General features: G+C 44.0%; 1 protein-coding gene across 2 annotated transcripts in view; it reads right to left on the bottom strand.

The window, feature by feature from the left end:
• Nucleotides 1-16,551: 16,551 nt before the first annotated feature.
• Nucleotides 16,552-18,279, bottom strand: part of THOC3 (THO complex 3) — a 43,324-nt gene continuing 41,596 nt past the window's right edge. The window contains exon 6 of one of the 2 annotated variants that reach the window (XM_033180119.1): nucleotides 16,552-16,701. In XM_033180119.1, coding sequence (XP_033036010.1) covers nucleotides 16,592-16,701 — 110 coding nt within the window. In that variant the 3' untranslated portion in view covers nucleotides 16,552-16,591. The remainder of the gene's footprint in view (nucleotides 16,702-18,279) is intronic. The other variant, XM_033180118.1, reaches the window with a different exon arrangement.

The following is an 18,279-nucleotide window of genomic DNA, read 5'->3' as shown; positions in this document are numbered from 1 at the left end:
CGCTGCCTCTCCGGCTTGCCCAGGGTTACAGTGACCCAGTGACCCATGCAGGCCTCCCAAGCAGGGAGGAGGGAGAAGTCAGGCTGCACAAGAGGACAGGGACCCTGCCCAAGGCAGAGCTGCTTTGCCCCCTCTTCCCCTCAGGCGTCCCAGGGACCTGGCCTGGTTGTAAACCCACGTATGCACGCTTCTCTCTGTCTTTGACCGTGGTTCCATTACCCACACCAGCTTCAGAGCCAGCCCTCCATAGGCGTCTGCCCTGAATCATGCATCTGTCTCAAACGACTTTGATATTAATGTCATTCTATACTAATGAGTTCAGCCCACTTGTCCCAGCTGGAGCCTCCATTGTCTGCTGATTAATTGGTATGGAACTCTGGGGGGTAGCAAGGGGAGGGGAGGGAAGAAAGAGGTGGGGGAAGAGAAAGGGAGAGAAGAGCCATTTCCAGAGCAGAAATAGGTTTCCTCCGCTCACCGGTGATTCTTCTCCTTATCCTGAAGCCTTCAGCTAGGTATGGAGCAGAAACCAGAGGGCCACTCTCTCCCCAGCCACTTAACTGTCCCCCCTTCAGGAAAAATAAGACCTGTGGATACTGTCCCAGGCTGAGAAGGCAGGTCTGGAGGAAAGCACAAGTTAAAGAACTGGTAGACATGGGCCGGCACAGTGGCTCACACGTGTAATCCTAGCATTTTGGGAGGCCCAGGCATGTGGATCACTTGAGGTCAGGATTTTGAGACCAGCCTGGCCAACATGGTGAAACATCATCTCTACTAAAAATACAAAAATTAGCCGTGTGTCATGGTGCGTGCCTGTAGTCCCAGCTACTTGGGAGGCTGAAGCAGGAGAATTGCTTGAACCTGGGAGGTGGAGGCTGCAGTGAGCCGAGATTGCGCTACTGCACTCCAGCCTGGGTGACAGAGTGAGACTCCATCTCAATAAAAAAACAAAACAAAACAAAATAAAATAAAATAAAATAAAATAAAGAATTGGTAGACTTGGATTCTGACTCATCCCAGCTCTGCTCACTGTTGCCCTGGGCAAGTCGCTGGCCTCCCCAAGCCTCATTTTCCATCTGCAAAATGGGGGACAGAAATCCCACCAAAGCACAGAGTTGAAAGCTCTTGGATTTGACAACTTGGCTTTCAACTCCATTATCTTCCATTTAGGGGGGCTGTGTGGCCTTGGACAAGCTGCTTAACCTCATATGCAAAATGGAAATATTAACAGCACCCACCTGATGGGGCTGCAGCGAGGACTGAAGGAGAGATAAGGAAGGTGCAGTGCTTGGCCTTGCGCCTAGCGGATCAGTAAATGGAGGCTACTGTTACCATGTCTGGAAATAGCCACCTGATTAAACAAAGCATGTGACTCTACTTGGTGGAATATTATGCAGGCACCAAAAAGGAAACACAGTGGATGGTGCAGCCCAGGAAATGCCTATGTCCAAATGCCTTCTTCACTAGATCTACTCAAGGGAATCATGATCTCCGCTGACAGAAGGGATAGCTGAGGCTCACCGAAGGGGCTTGAATGGTCCCAGGTCACAGAGTAAGTAAATAGCTGAGCTGGGAATTGAACACAGGGAAAACCTGCCTCGAAATGCAGACTCCATCCTCTTTGTCACAATTCCAGCACATCATATTTTAGAAACTGATTTGCTGAAGTCATGAGCCTGCAGGCATTTCATTTTGGTTTCTGTCCAGGTGATCATGATGCTTTTGTGTCATTGATAATTATTTTTTAAGGCAGATAATAATGTTGACCTGCACTCCCCACCTGGCTGATGTGCAGAGCAAAGGAACTCAAGGCTGTCTGTGAGCTCTGGCAATGGGACAGAGCATGTGAGCAACAGTTAACATCATTCCAGGACCGGGGTGGCTTAGTTTAACACTACACAGTCATTCATTCATTCATTCATTCATTCATTCATTCATTCTACGAGCATTTATTGAGCCTAAAGGTACATGTTCTACGCTCAGAGGACACAGCTGGGAATCAGAGAAATGACATACTCCTGCCTTCTTAGAGCTGACATCCGTGGGGAGAAGACATACAATAGACAAGTAAACAGATAAAAATACTAGAGAGGAAAATAAAGCAGAATCAGGGCATTGGGGAGGCGGGGTGAGGCTCCTTTGTTCATGGTGTCATGGAAGGCCTCTCTGGTAAGGTGCCATAGAAGGCTGAGGTTTAAACAAAGGAGATAAAACCATGATATCCAAGGGAAAAGCACAGAAATGGCAAGTGCAAAGGCCCTTAGTCTGCTGGGGCCGCTATAACAAAATACCATAAAATGGGAAGCTTATAAACAACGTAATTGACTTCTAACCATTCCGGAGGCTGAGAAATCCAAGATCAGGGCACCAGCAGACTCGGTGTCGAATGACAGACAGTCTGCTTTCTGGTTCATAGATGGCACTTTCTCACCATGTCCCCACATAGTGGAAAGGACAAGGTGGGCCTCTTTGATAAGGGCACTAATTCCATTTGTGAGGACTCCACCCTCATGACCTACTCACCTCCCAAACGCCCCCCTTCCTAATACCCTCACACTGGGGATTAGGTTTCAACTAATAGATTGAGAAGGACACAGTTGGACCACAGCAGACCCTGAGGCTGAATTATACCTGCGATGTTCAGGAAACAGCAAGGAGGCCAGTGTGGCTGCAGCGAGTAGGGGAAGGAGATGGGGAAGGGGTGTGGTGGGCAGCAGATGCTGCAGGGCCTCACAGGCCACTGTAGGAACTTCAGAATTTACCATTCAGCATGAAGGATCTGGCTTGTCATTCTCTCATTGGTTGTATTATTTGCATTTTCTTTACCCAACAGTTTCCCATTTCTGACCAGATAAAACCTCAACTCCCAGATGTGGAATTCAAAGGCTTTCAGAGTAAGGAGAGGACAGGGAGGTGCTCAATACCCCACCTTGCTTTCCAGCCTCCAGTCCTGCCACTCCCCACCATACATCGTCACCGCTCCCCTCCCCTCGCCACCCTCCGTCACACCTCTGTGCCTTTGCCCATGCAGGGCTCTCTGCCTGCCTTCATTCAGGCTGATACTCAAATGCCTGAGGAGCACCACCTGAATGCCAGGCCCTATGGGAGGGGCTGGGGAAATAGTGGTGAGCAAAACTGTCCCAGTCTCTGCTCATCTGGCATCTAGCAGAGAAGACCAACACTAACCTGGCAACTGTGGGAAATAAGTAATGACCACGATGGGGAACTGTGGGCCGCGGCAACAGCTACTCTGGAGTGAGGGTAGTCAGGGAGGCCCTAAAGAGGGAGTGTTGAAGCTGAGACAGAAGAATGAACAGCAGTCAGCTCAGGAAAGAGGTGGGAAGAACGACTAGCCCCCCTGAACAGCACAGCACAGGGAGGAGGGAGGGAGGAAGAGGGTAGAGCTCGCCCAACCTGAGCCAGGCCGGGAAGGGAGCTCAGCAAATAGGCAGCGCCTGCCAGGCTCAGCGCTAGGTAAACAGGACTCTGCCCTGCACCTGCTGCCTCCTCACAGCCCACAGCTGCACAGGGATAAATATCTGCCTACAGACCTGTCTTGCCTAATGAGTGTTTGGGCACCCGCCAGGCAGACCTGGCTGGAGGGGAGCTGGCAAGAAGGGGGACACTCCTGGGGGATTCCAGCGCCTCACTCCCTGTAGCCCTGAGATGTAGGACCCGGACCTAGCAGAACCACAGCCAGTAGTCATGGGCAGGGCATCACCAAAGGCCTTTGCTAGTGCTCCAGCGGGGTTAGGAAGGCCTGACGCCAGAAAACCAGGGACAGAGTGACCCCAAAAAGGGCAGCCCACCTCCACACCTGACCACAGCTGCCGACCGCAGAGCAGCAGCTGCCTGTGTCCCCCACCCTTTCTCACTCATTTCTCCTCCTCTTCCTTCTAAACACACTAAATGCATGCTGGGAATAAATTAATTCTATCTCAGATAGTTGAGAGAACTGCAGAATTATACATCTTCACCTTGTGCCTTTTGAAATTTTGTGCATTATTGGGTATCCAAAGGAGTAAACAAATTGTAAAGTGCACATGTTCATAATTTTTAAAAATCAAATTGTAAAGAAGATTAATTCATTGAAAATAGAAGTCCCCTGACCCCCTAATTCTACTTCCCAACTTATCTTCATCTTAACTTTGATTAGATTTCATTTTCAGCATAAATAGCACCATATCACACATCCTGTTCTCCCCTAACGACATGGTATATACCCTGGCCACCTTTCCACCCCCACACATCTGGGGCTGCCTCATTCTTTCTAGCAGCTAAAATGTTTTCCATGTCTCGGATGTACTGGGATTCGTGTAGACCCATTTTGGTGGGCATTTGTTTCCAGTTTTGTTCTGTTTTCTTTCGGTTTTGGTTTTTGCTATTAAAAATAATTCTCTACTGGACAGCTTTTTACTTGCATCTCTGCGTATTTGTTGGAGTTTCTTTGTAGAATACATTCTAAACTGGAGGGCAAATGGCTTGTACACTGTTTACATTTCACAGACATTGCCACACAGCCCTCCGAAGAGGCTGTGCCCCTTCCCCTCCTGCTGCCTCAGCCCAGGAAACAGCCTATTTCCCTGCCCTCAGCTGTTAGGAAACCTTTAGCTCCTTGACAAACTCATGAGTGAAAGATGATAGCTGTTTTATTTGTATTTCTTAATTATTAGTGAAGCTGGGTATCTTTTAGGGCTAAGTCATTTGCATTTCTTGATGAACCGCCTCATTATACACTTTACACAGTTTTTTTTTTAAAGGGGCATTCTTTCCTTATTTCATTTCAGCAATGTTTTAGCACCTACTCTGTAGTGGATATTGTGTTTACCACCCCCTTGTGAAACAGGACAGAGTGTGTCTGCACTGAAGCAGGGCCAGAAGCAAAGAAGAGTTCCTGTGTGGGCCATTCCCAACACAAGAGGGAGGTCATCAAATCTTGAATCTGGCGAGACTTGAAGCATCTGATTACAAATGGACTGAGCCTCCATTTCCTTATCAGTAAAACAGAAAAATAGAGTAATTCCTGTCCCTTGGTGAAAAAAAACACAAAACCGTATGTATAAGTCAGAAAATCAGTCAAAACTGACATAAACAAAAAGGGAACTTATTGGTTCATGTGACTAAAAGCTCCAACTTCAGGCATGGCTGGATCCAGGTGCTCAAACATCATCAAGCATCGTCTGGCTCTCTCCATATTTCAGCTCCGCTTTCCCCTGTGTTAGCTCCATTCTCAACCTAGAGACACTGAGACAGCCCCCAGTAGCTCAAGACTTATATCCTATTGATTCAACCATCCATGGAGAGCAGCTCCAGCAAAAACCCAGGGATTCGCTATGACTGGTCTGGACTGGGTCGTGCATCCATCCTCAAGCTAATCACTGAGGCTTGGGTGATAGATGATATAGATTCGCCAGGCCTGGAGCTGAGGGCTGAGAATGAGTCCCACACGAAGCATGTGGCCTGAGCAGGAAGAGGAGGAAATTCAGCTGCCGTTACCAAAAGAAAAGACAGGATAAAACTACAGATGTCCCTATGCGGGATTTTAGGTAAATCTGCCTCAGCTATGTGACCCTGGACATGTTATCTCTCCTCTCCAGCCCTTGAGTTCCCCACCTGTAAGATTCTGACTTCAAAGTCAATCGCGGATTTTGATACCTTTTGTAGCAGAAAACTTCACTTTTCAAGAAACAATACATGGAACCCAATACACAGAACAGATAAGAGCTGTGGTTTGTTAGAAATGTTATTTGTGGTTTCTTAAATTTTTATTTTTACTTTAAGCTCTGGGATACGTGTGCAGAACGTGCAGGTTTGTTACATAGGTGTACATGTGCCATGGTGGTTTACTGCACCCATCAACCTGTCATCTAGGTGTTAAGCCCCACATGCATCAGGTATTTGTCCTAATGCTGTCCCCTCCCTGGCCCCTCACCCCCTGACAGGCCCTGGTGTGTGATGTTCCCTTCCCTGTGTCCATGTGTTCCCATTGTTCAACTCCCACTTATGAGTGAGAACATGTGGTATTTGGTTTTCTGTTCCTGTGTTAGTTTGCTGAGGATAATGGTTTCCAGCTTCATCCATGTCCCTGCAAAGGACATGAACTCATTTGTTTTATGGCTGCATAGTATTCCATGGTGTGTATGTGCCACATTTTCTTAATCCAGCCTGTCACTGATGGGTATTTGGGTTGGTTCCAAGTCTCTGCTATTGTGAACAGCACTGCAACAAACATACGTGTGCATGTGTCTTTATGGTAGAATGATTTATCATCCTTTGGGTATATACCCAGTAATGGGATCACTGGGTCAAATGGTATTTCTGGTTCTAGATCCTTGAGGAATCACCACACTGTCTTCCACAGTAGTTGAACTAATTTACACTACCACCAACAGTGTAAAAGCATTCCTATTTCTCCACAGCCTCTCCAGCATCTGTTGTTTCCTGACTTTTTAATAATCACCATTCTAACTGGCATGAGACGGTATCTCATTGTGGTTTTGATTTGCAAGAAACGGTATTTGTTTGATCCAGTATTAGTCAGGATAGACCAGAATCTGCTGTAATAAATCCCAGTATCTCAGTGGCTTAACACACAAAGGTTTGCTTCTCGTTCCTGTGACTGTTCAGTGCAGGTCAGGGAACTCTTCTTAGCAGATTTTCTCTACCCCTCAACCAGTGGTCCAGAGATCCACCCTCCCACCATCTGTGGTTCTGCCACGATAAAGCTCTGGCCTCTGTGTAAGGGGAAGAAGCCCACATCTGCCCACATCCCAGGGGCCCTCAGCATCGAGTCACAGGCCTCTATACAAATGCAAGAAACTCTGGGAAATGTAATCTTTCTCTACTGGAAAAGGAAAATGACACTATATGTTCTGTAACATTTACTTATTATAAGGTCAGTCATTGAGAACAATGAGGTTGTTTTGATAGATCAAAAAGAATAAGAAATTCTGCTGGGCGCAGTGGCTCATGCCTGTAATCCCAAAACTTTGGGAGGCCGAGGTGGGTGGGTCGCTCGAGGTCAGGAGTTCAAGACCAACCTGGTCAACATGGTGAAACCTCGTCTCTACTACATATACAAAAGTTAGCCGGGTGTGGTGGTGGGCACCTGTAATCCCAGCTACTTGGGAGGCTGAGGCAGGATAACTGCTTGAACCACTGCACACCAGCCTGGGTGACCGAGTGAGACTTTGGCTCAAAACAAAAACAAGAAAACAAAACAAAACAAAAAAACAAGAAATTAGATATTATGGATGACAGATACAGTCATGTCTCAACTTTAGCACTGACTTTAAGCTTCAAAAATTTTAAACTTTTTAAAGTTGCAAATACATTAAGAAAATCCCAGGTCGCCAAGTAATAGCAGTTGAAAATCCTAGCAGTATTTAGAACCTTGCTTCGCTTGCAATTTTAGGGTCCTCTTTACTTATACAGAGATAGCAGGACAAACTTCAGTGTCAAACTTGCTGACAACTGAGTTAACAGCATGAGAAACTGTGCTGGCCATCTCCAAATGCTAACATTTAGTATGCAATATATCCAAGGGTTTTTGTTCTGTTTATTACAATGTTCAAATCCATATTTCAAATGCGAAGCTCAAATACAGTGTGGAGGGCTCTGTTTTGGAGAGCACAGTGCCAGAGGACCTTTGGGCTTCACAATGCCTGCATGTAAGTGGAGAACAGCTGGGTGTCCACAGGCAAGATGTTTCCCTTCATTAGGCCTTGGTTTTCTCATCTATAATAGGGAAGGCTCAGCAAACCCAAGGCCTCGACCAGAAAACAAATAAACAAACAGACCACACACACACAACACACAAAGATCCTTTGCTTTAGGTGAAGGCATCTGCCCTGCTGCGACAATGCTCAGGTAGACTGGATCGAGCAATGGAGAAAGAACCTCAGGCTTCCAGACATCAGCCACTGAACAAGTCTGGAGATGTCTGCTTCAACTGGAAGCTTTATTGCAACCTCATGAGAGACTCTGAGCCAGAACCATCCAGGCTAAGCTGCTTTCAGATTTCTAACACTCGGGCACTGTGAGATAAAAATATTTGTGGTGTTAAATGCTATGTTTTGGAGTATTTTGTCACCCAGCAGCAGATAACTAATATAGATGATAAAGGCAATGATTTCATCTTCTTAGGTGTGATACTGGTGGTGTGATTATGCAGGAGACTGTCCTTCTTTTTAGGCATTTCATGCCAATGTATTTAGTGATTTAGTGGTGATACCATGCACACCTGTGACTCACCTGATTCCCTACAACTTAATAACATGCAAAGGCCATCAGCATGAAACTGCTGTTTTTATAGGTCAAAAAATGGCCAAATATAAGCAATTTTGCATGCAGTATAAACTAACATATGAGAACTGAGAGTCTGTGGCCCTTTTCTAGCCCATATACACGTCTGTTTTTCTAACGTGTTTCATTTTAATCTTACAAATGGAGACGTCGCACATAGAACACAGATTTCTCGTCTCTCTTTAGAAAAAAAATACCTTTGAAAGAAAACGTAGGGGGAAATCCTTGTGCCATAGATTAGGCAGAGATTTTTTAGCTATAACACTAGAAGGACCCATAAAGGAAAAAGGTGATCAATTGGAGTTCATCAAAATTCTGCTCTTCACCAAAATTCTGCTCTTCAAAAGATGTTGCTAAGAGGAGGAAATCAAAACCCACAGACTTGAGAGAACATATTTGCAAACTGTATATCAGATTTTTAAAACTCTTATATCCAGACTGTATGAAGAAGCTTCAAGTCACAAAAGACTACAGATTATATGATTGCACTTTATGAGGTGTCCAGAAATAAGTAGTTGCTTAGGGCAGGAGTGGAGGGTTATTATGGGGTTTGGATGATGCCTAAAGGAATGGGGTTTCTTTTTGAGGTAAGGAATATGCTTTAAAATTGGTGGTGGTGATGACTGCACAACTCTGTGAATATACTAAAATATTTAGCCCCAGCCCTGAAGCATGCCCTATCCCACTTACCCCCTTCATTTGCCTCCGTACTTATCACCATCTCACAAGTATCTGTTTGCTTGTTGTCTTTAACCTCCCACATAATATAAGAATAATGACAGGCCCAGGTGCGGTGACTCACGCCTGTAATCCCAACACTTTGGGAGGCTGAGGCGGGTGGATCACCTGAGGTTGGGAGTTCGAGACCAGTCTGACCAACATGGAGAACTCCCATCTCTACTAAAAATACAAAATTAGCTGGGTATGGTGGCACATGCCTGTAATCCCAGCTACTCAGGAGGCTGAGGCAGGAGAATCGCTTGAACCCAGGAGGCTGAGGTTCGATGAGCCGAGATGGCACCATTACACTCCAGCCTGGGCAACAAGAGTGAAATTCCATCTCAAAGAAAAAAAAAAGAATAATGACAGCAGAGACACTGTTTAATTCATTGGTGTGTCCTCAGCACCTAGAATGGTGTCTGAATCAGAGCCAGGAGCTCAATAAAATATTCGTGAAATAAATTAATCCTTTTTTATTTATTTTTACTTTTTACTTTTTATTTTTTTTTGAGACGGAGTCTCGCTCTGTCACCCAGGCTGGAGTGCAGTGGCCGGCTCTCAGCTCACTGCAAACTCCGCCTTCCGGGTTCATGCCATTCTCCTGCCTCAGCCTCCAGAGTAGCTGGGACTACAGGCGCCAGCCACCACGCCTGGCTAGTTTTTTTGTATTTTTTAGTAGAGATGGAGTTTCACCGTGTTAGCCAGGATGGTCTTGATCTCCTGACCTCGTGATCCGCAAGTCTCGGCCTCCCAAAGTGCTGGGATTACAGGCTTGAGCCACCGCGCCCGGCCCTTTTATTTTTTAAGAGGCGAGGTCTCGTTCTGTCACTCAGGCTGGAATGCAGTGGCACAATCACAGCTCACTGCAGCCTTGACCTCCTGGGCTCAAGCCATCCTCCCACCTCAGCCTTCCAAGTAGCTGGGACTAATGTGCGTGCCACCATGCCCGGCTGAATCCCTATTTTATAGATGGGGAAACAAGGTCTCACAGCTAGTAAGATCTGGGTCTTATTTGAGTTTGACTTTAAAGAACGTTCTCTTAACCAGAGTGTGGCAGAGGGGGCCTCAGAGTCTTTGGAATCAGAAAAGCCTTGGCTTAAATCAGTGGCTTTTAATCTTTGAGAATCATTGACCCCTTTGAGAATCCTTTGAAAGTTTTCGGCTCTTTACCCTGGGAAATGGACAGAAGTACAAACAAAAAACATTTTGCAGACGATTTCAGGAGCGCATGGACACTTTGTACCTTCCTGAGTGTCTTGGGCTTGTGTCTGAATAGTCATTTCATCCCCCTGAGCCTCAGTTAATGCTATAAAGTGAGGATAATGAGATTGACCTTACATGTTGCCTGGAAGATCCAATGAGATCAGTATGAACGCTAGGTGTTCAAATATTGTCAGGCCCCCATTTCCCTTCCCTACCTGATCCTGGGTCCCAGGCTGGCCTCTCCCTTGTCCCAGCTTGTATGACTCTCAGACCCTTATTTTCTATGAGCCTTAGTGCCCCCCGCCCAGGAAAATAGGATTATTGCTCATTTAATGGAATAACTCAAATGAGATAGGGGAAGCCCTCAGGAAACACGAAAGCCCTAGAAACGCTTCCCAAGACATTCCCTCTGCCTGCTGCAAATTGTTTTACTTTTTCAATTTCAGCTACAAAAAGCGTTCTGCAGGTCCACGCCTAAGGAGCTCAAGGATAATGTGGGTCAAATCCCATTTAACTAAATCCTATTATAGTGCCCCTTTTCCACGGAAGGCCGCCCTCACCCCTGGATCGCAGCCTCCCTGGGAGGCCCAACTGACTTGCCTTTGTCCCCAGCCACCCTAGCACAGAGCCTGGCACTGTGGGAGCTTGGCTGCCAAAACTCCTTTCACTTGCTGTCAAGAACTTTGGTCCACATTATTTCTGTTTCGATCAGATGCCAACATTTAAAAATCAGGAGAGTTCATAAACAAATTGAGGTTTTTGGCTCCTCTTGGAAAATTAGATCTATATCCCGAGCTCAAGTTCTCATGTGTGGGAAGAGCTGGAACTGCAGCTGTCCCCATCCTTTTCAACGGCAACTAGCATGTGGCCTCTAGCCCCCACAGTCCCCACAGTGGTATTTATGTCCATCTCCAGGCTGGAATCAATAGGCATGGGAGTCAGGTTCTGTATTTCATATTCTTATAATGCTACATGAAACCCGTTTGCAAGCAGCATCTTCTTTAGCCCACAAGAAACCTCTGTCTGTTATGTACTATCAACCCACATCATAGGCGAAAAAAGTAAGGCGCCAAGAGGCAAAGAGACTCATCCAAGAGCACAAAGTTAATAAGACACAAACTCATGGCTCAATCATAAATTCCTGTTACCCGGAGAGAGATTAACACCTCTAATAAATGGCTTCCATTTATTTGAAGTGATATTCACTGCAACTACACTCTGGTGCAAAGACTTTGAGTCAAGCAGATCTTGTTTCCAATCTGGATTCTGCCATGTACTGACGTTGAGACTTTACCTTATCCATTTCTGCATCTCTAAAATGGAGCCTAAAACTCCTTCCTCACAGGGCTGTTTACTAATCCTTTGTAGATCTTAGTAAGTGAATCTGGAAAATGCTACCCTGACCCAAGAATGAGGGCCACCCCATGGAGTTCATCCAAATGAGAGTCAACATGTGGGTTTTGTTCGATTTGGGACAAAACCAAAGGACAGTGATCTCTAAACAGGAACTATGAAAAGATATATAACCAAAGGCAGCTTTCTTTAAAATATTTGAACCATGTAGTCATAGCTGAACAGATGCCTAGAGGAGGTATTCAGAGTGTCCCAGTGAGAAGAGGAGATGAGAGCAACAAAACTAATGAAACTAGATGGATAATAACTGTTTTAGCAGAGACCAGAGGAAGCAGAAACCTAGGCTACTGGTGGGGAAGCTCAGAAGCTGGCCGATTAACACTGCAAGTCTCTAGAAAGCCTCGGGAATTGAAGGCACCAAGTATCTCTGAAAGAGACGTGACGATGGGGCTTAAAGCAGGTAGTCTGGTTGAAAGTCTGTTTAAGAAGCAATTGGAATCAAATGATCAAACAGCATCACCCATAGCAATCCCTCCCGACATATGCCTCCGGGTGAAGTACATAGCTTTGGCTATGCTATCTTCCTGGCAGGATGTTTAACCTGAATTTGAAAGGCCTGTAGACTAAACTTTCAATCCATAGGAAATACAGGGGATAGAGGAACAAGTCAAGCAAGGAAATAATCAGCAAGCCTAGACTGTGGGATGCTCTAGAAGACTGGCCTTTTCAAAAAGCTAATGTCATAGATTAGAAAGACCAAAGAGATACAACAGACAAATGCAATGGATCCTGGTTTTTTTGTTGTTTTTTTTTTTTGTCATTTGGAGAAATTTGAAGATGAACCAGATATTAGATGGTGAGGCAGCCAGCCTCCAAGACGGGCCACAGTGATCCCCACCCCCACACCCATACAAAGTCCTTCCTGCATTATACTAGGATTGGTCTATGTGTCTAATACCATACTGCAGAAGTGATGGTAAGTCACTGCTGTGAACAGTTATAAAAGACTACAGCTTCCGTCTTGGGTACTTGCTCTCTCTCTCTCTCTTTCTCTCGCTCTCATGTACACACACACACACACACACACAAAAAGATCCTTTGCTTTGGGTGAAGGCATCTGCCCTGCTGCGACAATGCTCAGGTAGACTGGATCGAGCAATGGAGAAAGAACCTCAGGCTTCCAGACATCAGCCACTGAACAAGTCTGGAGATGTCTGCTTCAACTGGAAGCTTTATTGCAACCTCATGAGAGACTCTGAGCCAGAACCATCCAGGCTAAGCTGCTTTCAGATTTCTAACACTCGGACACTGTGAGATAAAAATATTTGTGGTGTTAAATGCTGTTTTGGAGTATTTTGTTACCCAGCAGCAGATAACTAATACAGATGATAAAGGCAATGATTTCATCTTCTTAGGTGTGATACTGGTGGTGTGATTATGCAGGAGACTGTCCTTCTTTTCAGGCGTTTCATGCCAATGTATTTAGTGATTTAGTGGTGAAATGTCCTGATACCTCGACAATTTAGTTTTTTTTTTTTTTTTTGAGGCGGAGTCTCGCTCTATCGCCCAGGCTGGAGTGCAGTGGCCAGATCTCGGCTCACTGCAAGCTCCGCCTCCCGGGTTTTACGCCATTCTCCTGCCTCAGCCTCCCGAGTAGCTGGGACTACAGGCGCCCGCCACCTCGCCCGGCTAGTTTTTGTATTTTTTAGTAGAGACAGGGTTTCACTGTGTTAGCCAGGATGGTCTTGATCTCCTGACCTCGTGATCCGCCCGTCTCGGCCTCCCAAAGTGCTGGGATTACAGGCTTGAGCCACCGCGCCCGGCCCGACAATTTAGTTTCAAATGGTCCAGCAAATTTATAAACATGGCACGAGCACGCGCGCGCGCGCGCACACACACACACACACACACAGTTCCTGAATCCAGGTGCTAAGTATACAAATAATCATTGCATCATTCTTTTAACGACTCTGTATCTGAAAATTCTCACAATAAAAACTTAAAGAATTTCTGCTTCTAGCCAAGATGAAGTAACAGAATCTTGATTTATCCTACCATTGAAAACAACCAAGAAACCATTAAAAATATATGAAATAGGCCAGGGAACAGTGGCTCACACTTGTAATCCCAGCACTTTGGGAGGCCAAGGCGGGTGGATCACCTGAGGCCAGGAGTTCGAGACTAGCCTGGCAAAACCCCATCTTTACTAAAAATGCAAAAATTAGCCCGGCATGGTGGCAGGCACCTGTAATCCCAGCTACTTGGGAGGCTGAGGCAGAAGAATTGCTTGAGCCCAAGAGGCGGAGGTTGCAGTGAGCAACTGCACTCCAGCCTGAGCAATGGAGCGAGACCCTGTCTCAAGTATATACACACACACACACACACATATATATAATATTTTTTATATAAATACACATATTTATATATATATATAAAATAATGAAATAGTAGTTTTCAAGACACTGGACATCAGACAACAACAAAGGACAGTGATCTCTGAGAGATGCAAAGTAAGACAAACCCTGTAATTTTCCCCAATCACTGTATTAACAGAGATTCGCAATCATAACCCAGGGCAGGCAAACTGAGGCAGATCCCAGGAGACTCCCTAAGTTGAGGAGATAGAGCTTCTTCTCAATGTCTGCCTACAAACTCTTCTTTGTGTTAAAATCTTCCATTCACTGAAAGAAAACAGTAACTGACGAATCATTTGGAAAGCAAGTTTCTTTTTACTTTTCAGGGCTGAATATCTCCATTGGCCTACAGATGCCTATGAGAGTTAGAAATTTCTTCTACTAGGTTCTTTCTGATATCTACCTACAATCTCCTTTTTGTCTTAAGATTTTCCACTCCAGGAAGGGAGACAAAAGCAGAGTTTCTAGAGCAGATTGCAGAGAAAAGATAACTGCCCAGAGAGAGAGCACCAGAAATCTGCAGTGGGTCTTGCTCACTGGAAACGGCAGAGTACTGGTCGACTCATGTATGCAATAAAAATACCTGAGGCTAGGCCAGGCATGGTGGGCACATGCCTACAGTCCCAGCTACTCGGGAAGCTGAGGTGGGAGGATCGCTTGAGCCCAGGAGTTCAAGACTGTAGTGTGTAATGATCACGCCTGTGAATAGCCACTGCACTACAGCCTGGGCAACACAGTGAGAACCCATCTCTAAAACAAACAAAATAGAAAAGAAACCTGAGGCTGTGGGGAAAAAAAAAAAAAAAAAAATCTAAAAGGATTCAAAGCAATATTATCTGGCACTCACACAGGGCTAAGAACAGTGCTTACTGACACCAGATAGACAGTAAAATCGAACAATTCATGGAGCACTGGATGGAGCACTCACAAGGGTCTTTCTTTAGTCATGTGGAATTGTTAGTCCTAGACTAAGCATTGCTCTAAACCTTCCTAACAAATAATAAAAGCAAGACCCCAGAAAGATCAAACTACTTCCAAGTAAATTGCATTCCAGAGCAAATATTTATAAAAATACAAATATATTAAACACCTGACAAAGTAAAATTCACATATGGCATTCAATCATCAGGGATTATCAAGCATGCATAGAGGTGGTAAAAACACCAACTATAATGAGGACAATAATTCATAAATCAAACTGACCAAGAACTGACATAGATGTAAGAATTAGCAAAGAGGCCGGGCGCGGTGGCTCAAGCCTGTAATCCCAGCACTTTGGGAGGCCGAGACGGGCGGATCACGAGGTCAGGAGATCGAGATCACCCTGGCTAACACGGTGAAACCCCATCTCTACTAAAAAAATACAAAAAACTAGCCAGGCGAGGTGGCAGGCGCCTGTAGTCCCAGCTACTTGGGAGGCTGAGGCAGGAGAATGGCGTAAACCCGGAAGGCGGAGCTTGCAGTGAGCTGAGATCCGGCCACTGCACTCCAGCCTGGGCGACAGAGTGAGACTCCGTCTCAAAACAAAAAAACAAACAAACAAACAAAAACAAAAAAACAAACAAAAAAAAGAATTAGCAAAGAAAGGCTAGGTGCAGTGGCTTATACCTATAATCCCAGCACTTTGGGAGGCTAAGGCGGGTGGATCACTTGAGGCCAAGAGTTTGAGACCAGCCTGGTCAACATGGTGAAACCCTATCTCTACTAAAAATACAAAAATAAGCCAGGCGTCGTGGCAGGCACCTGTAATCTCAGGTACTCAGGAGGCTGAGGTAGGAGAATGGCTTGAACCCGTGAGGCAAAGGTTGCAGTGAGCCAAGATCGTGCTACCGCACTCCAGCCTGGGCAATAGAATAAGACTCCATTTCAAAAAAAAAAAAAAAATCATCAAAGACGGACATTAAAACACTTATGAAAATTATACTCCAAATATTCAACATTAGGTAGAGATATGGAAGATATACAAAATACCCAAATCAAACTTCTGGAGATAGAATCTATAATGTTTAAGAGGAAAAATATATTGTCTAAGATTAAGTGCAGAGAGACATCGCAGAAGAAAAGATTAGTGAACTTGAAGACATAGAAATTACCCATAATTACACAGAAGGAAAAAAGAAAAAAATAAAAAGAGTAACAACTCTATGTCCAAAATTTAATAACTTAATTGAAATTGACCAATTACTTGAAGGACACAATCTACCAAAACTCACACAAAGAGAAACAGACAATCTGAATAAACCTGTATCTTTAACAAAATTGAACCGGAATTAATAAACTTCCAAAACAGAAAACACCAGGTCCAGTTGATTTCACTGGTAAAACTGTACCACTTAAGGAATAAATGATACTAATTCTCTATAATCTCTTCCAGAAAATAGAAGCAGAGGGAACACTTCTTACTCTGTGAGTCCAGCATTACCCTAATATCAAAACCAGAAAAAGAAATTACAAGAAAGGAAGACTTTAGATCAGTATCTTTCATGAACATAAATGCAAAAATCCTCAGCAAAACATTAGCAAATCAAATTCAACAATGTATTTTTTAAAAACCACATGCCACGGATAAATGGAATTTATTCCAGGTATGCAAAGTTGGTTCAACATTCAAACGGCAGCAAAGATGGTGGAGTGATCACACTGCTGCAAACTGGTCTCTTGGTGGGGGCAGGTGCAGCTGGTCTCTGGGAGGCCGAGTGTGTCTGTTGGACTGTGCAAGGAAAAGAAAAAAGATATTGACCAGAGGAAAGGAATGGAATATTTTTCCTCCCTACCTTACAGAGGGGAGTAATAATCTACACTAAAGCAAAGGTCTTAAGTAGGGGACTACAAACTACTGGAAATTGTATGCACAATTACACATTTTTGTAGAAAGAAGAAGGTCCATAATATCAGCAGATTCTCAAACAGGACAGTGTTCTGTAAAAGCTTGAGAACCACTTCTCTGCGACTTCTGACATCTTTTTAAATTAAACCCAGTGCAGGTTCCTTATCACAGGAAGAACATTTTTTCTCAAACTTTACGTGCTTTGATATGCATGTCAAAAAAAAATTCTGAACTCGGGACTTGGCAAGTATCTCTATGTTGTCTCCTAAAGTGGGCAGTCCTGCTTCTTTTACCCAGTTACTTTCTGTATTCTTTAAATGTGGTTGTCTCTTCTCTACACATTACCTCCATGGTTTGGAATGGAAAAGGCCACTTTTCTTTTTGTTCCACCTCTCAGATTCAACACAGAGATGCCCCTAGGATTGCAGTTATCCTGTCAACTTCTCCAGGAAGAAAAAAGCAGCTAGCATAGGTTTTCTGCTGCTATTTCTTTAATTATAAGACATTATTTTGCAAGCTGAATGATGTTTCATTTGAAACAGGTGCTTAGGTGGCAGTATTTATGAATTACTTACTTTTCATTCCAAACAAGAAGACTAAATAAATAGCAAGTATGGATAACTTCAGGATTTTTTAAATGTCTTCTCATGTCAGCCATTATCACGAGACTACAGCAGTAAATTCTAAATACGTGGTTCTAATTTGAAATGAAAGATGCTAAAAAGTTACATATATTTACATATCTAAATCCTGGCTCATCCTGTAACATGGATTTACTGAATAAGAACAATGGTCCAATTTTGCAAGTAAACCTTCGATGTGATAAAGAAGCCTGAAGATAAGATAACAAAGTTAATTTCATATGCAAGTAAAATCATCACAGTGTCAGTACAAATAGTTTTAAAAAATGGTCAAAAGTCAACAAATATAATCTGTCACCTCAAGAAGCTAAATAAAAAAATCATATGCTCATATGAATAAATGGATAAAAAGCATTTGACAAAATCCAACTTCCATTTTGATAAAAATTCAGCAAACTAGAAATAGAGGAGAAATTCCTCAATTTAATACAGAACATCTATAAAAAACCTACAGCTCCTGTCATACTTCATTATGAGAAACTGGATGTCTTCCCCCTAAGATTAGGATGTACTCTCTCATCATTCTTATTCAACATTGTACTGGAAGTTCTAGCTGGTGCCCTAGACAAGAAAAGGAGATAAATATACACAGATTAGAAAGAAATCAATGAAAACTGTCCTTGTTCACAGATGACATGATTTTTATATAGAAAAATCCTAAAGAATTAACAAAAAAAAACTGGAACCAATGATCAATTATAGAAAGCTTGCCAGGACAAAAGGTTTAAACATAAGTCAATTGTTTTCATATATACCAGCAACAAACCACTGAAATTTGAAATTTCAGACACAATACCATTTATATTAGCATTAAAAAATA

Source organism: Trachypithecus francoisi, unplaced genomic scaffold, assembly GCF_009764315.1.
Source record: "Trachypithecus francoisi isolate TF-2019V2 unplaced genomic scaffold, Tfra_2.0 Lachesis_group2, whole genome shotgun sequence".
In the NCBI taxonomy this organism is placed as follows: domain Eukaryota; kingdom Metazoa; phylum Chordata; class Mammalia; order Primates; family Cercopithecidae; genus Trachypithecus; species Trachypithecus francoisi.
This window is presented reverse-complemented; position numbering and strand designations above follow the sequence as displayed.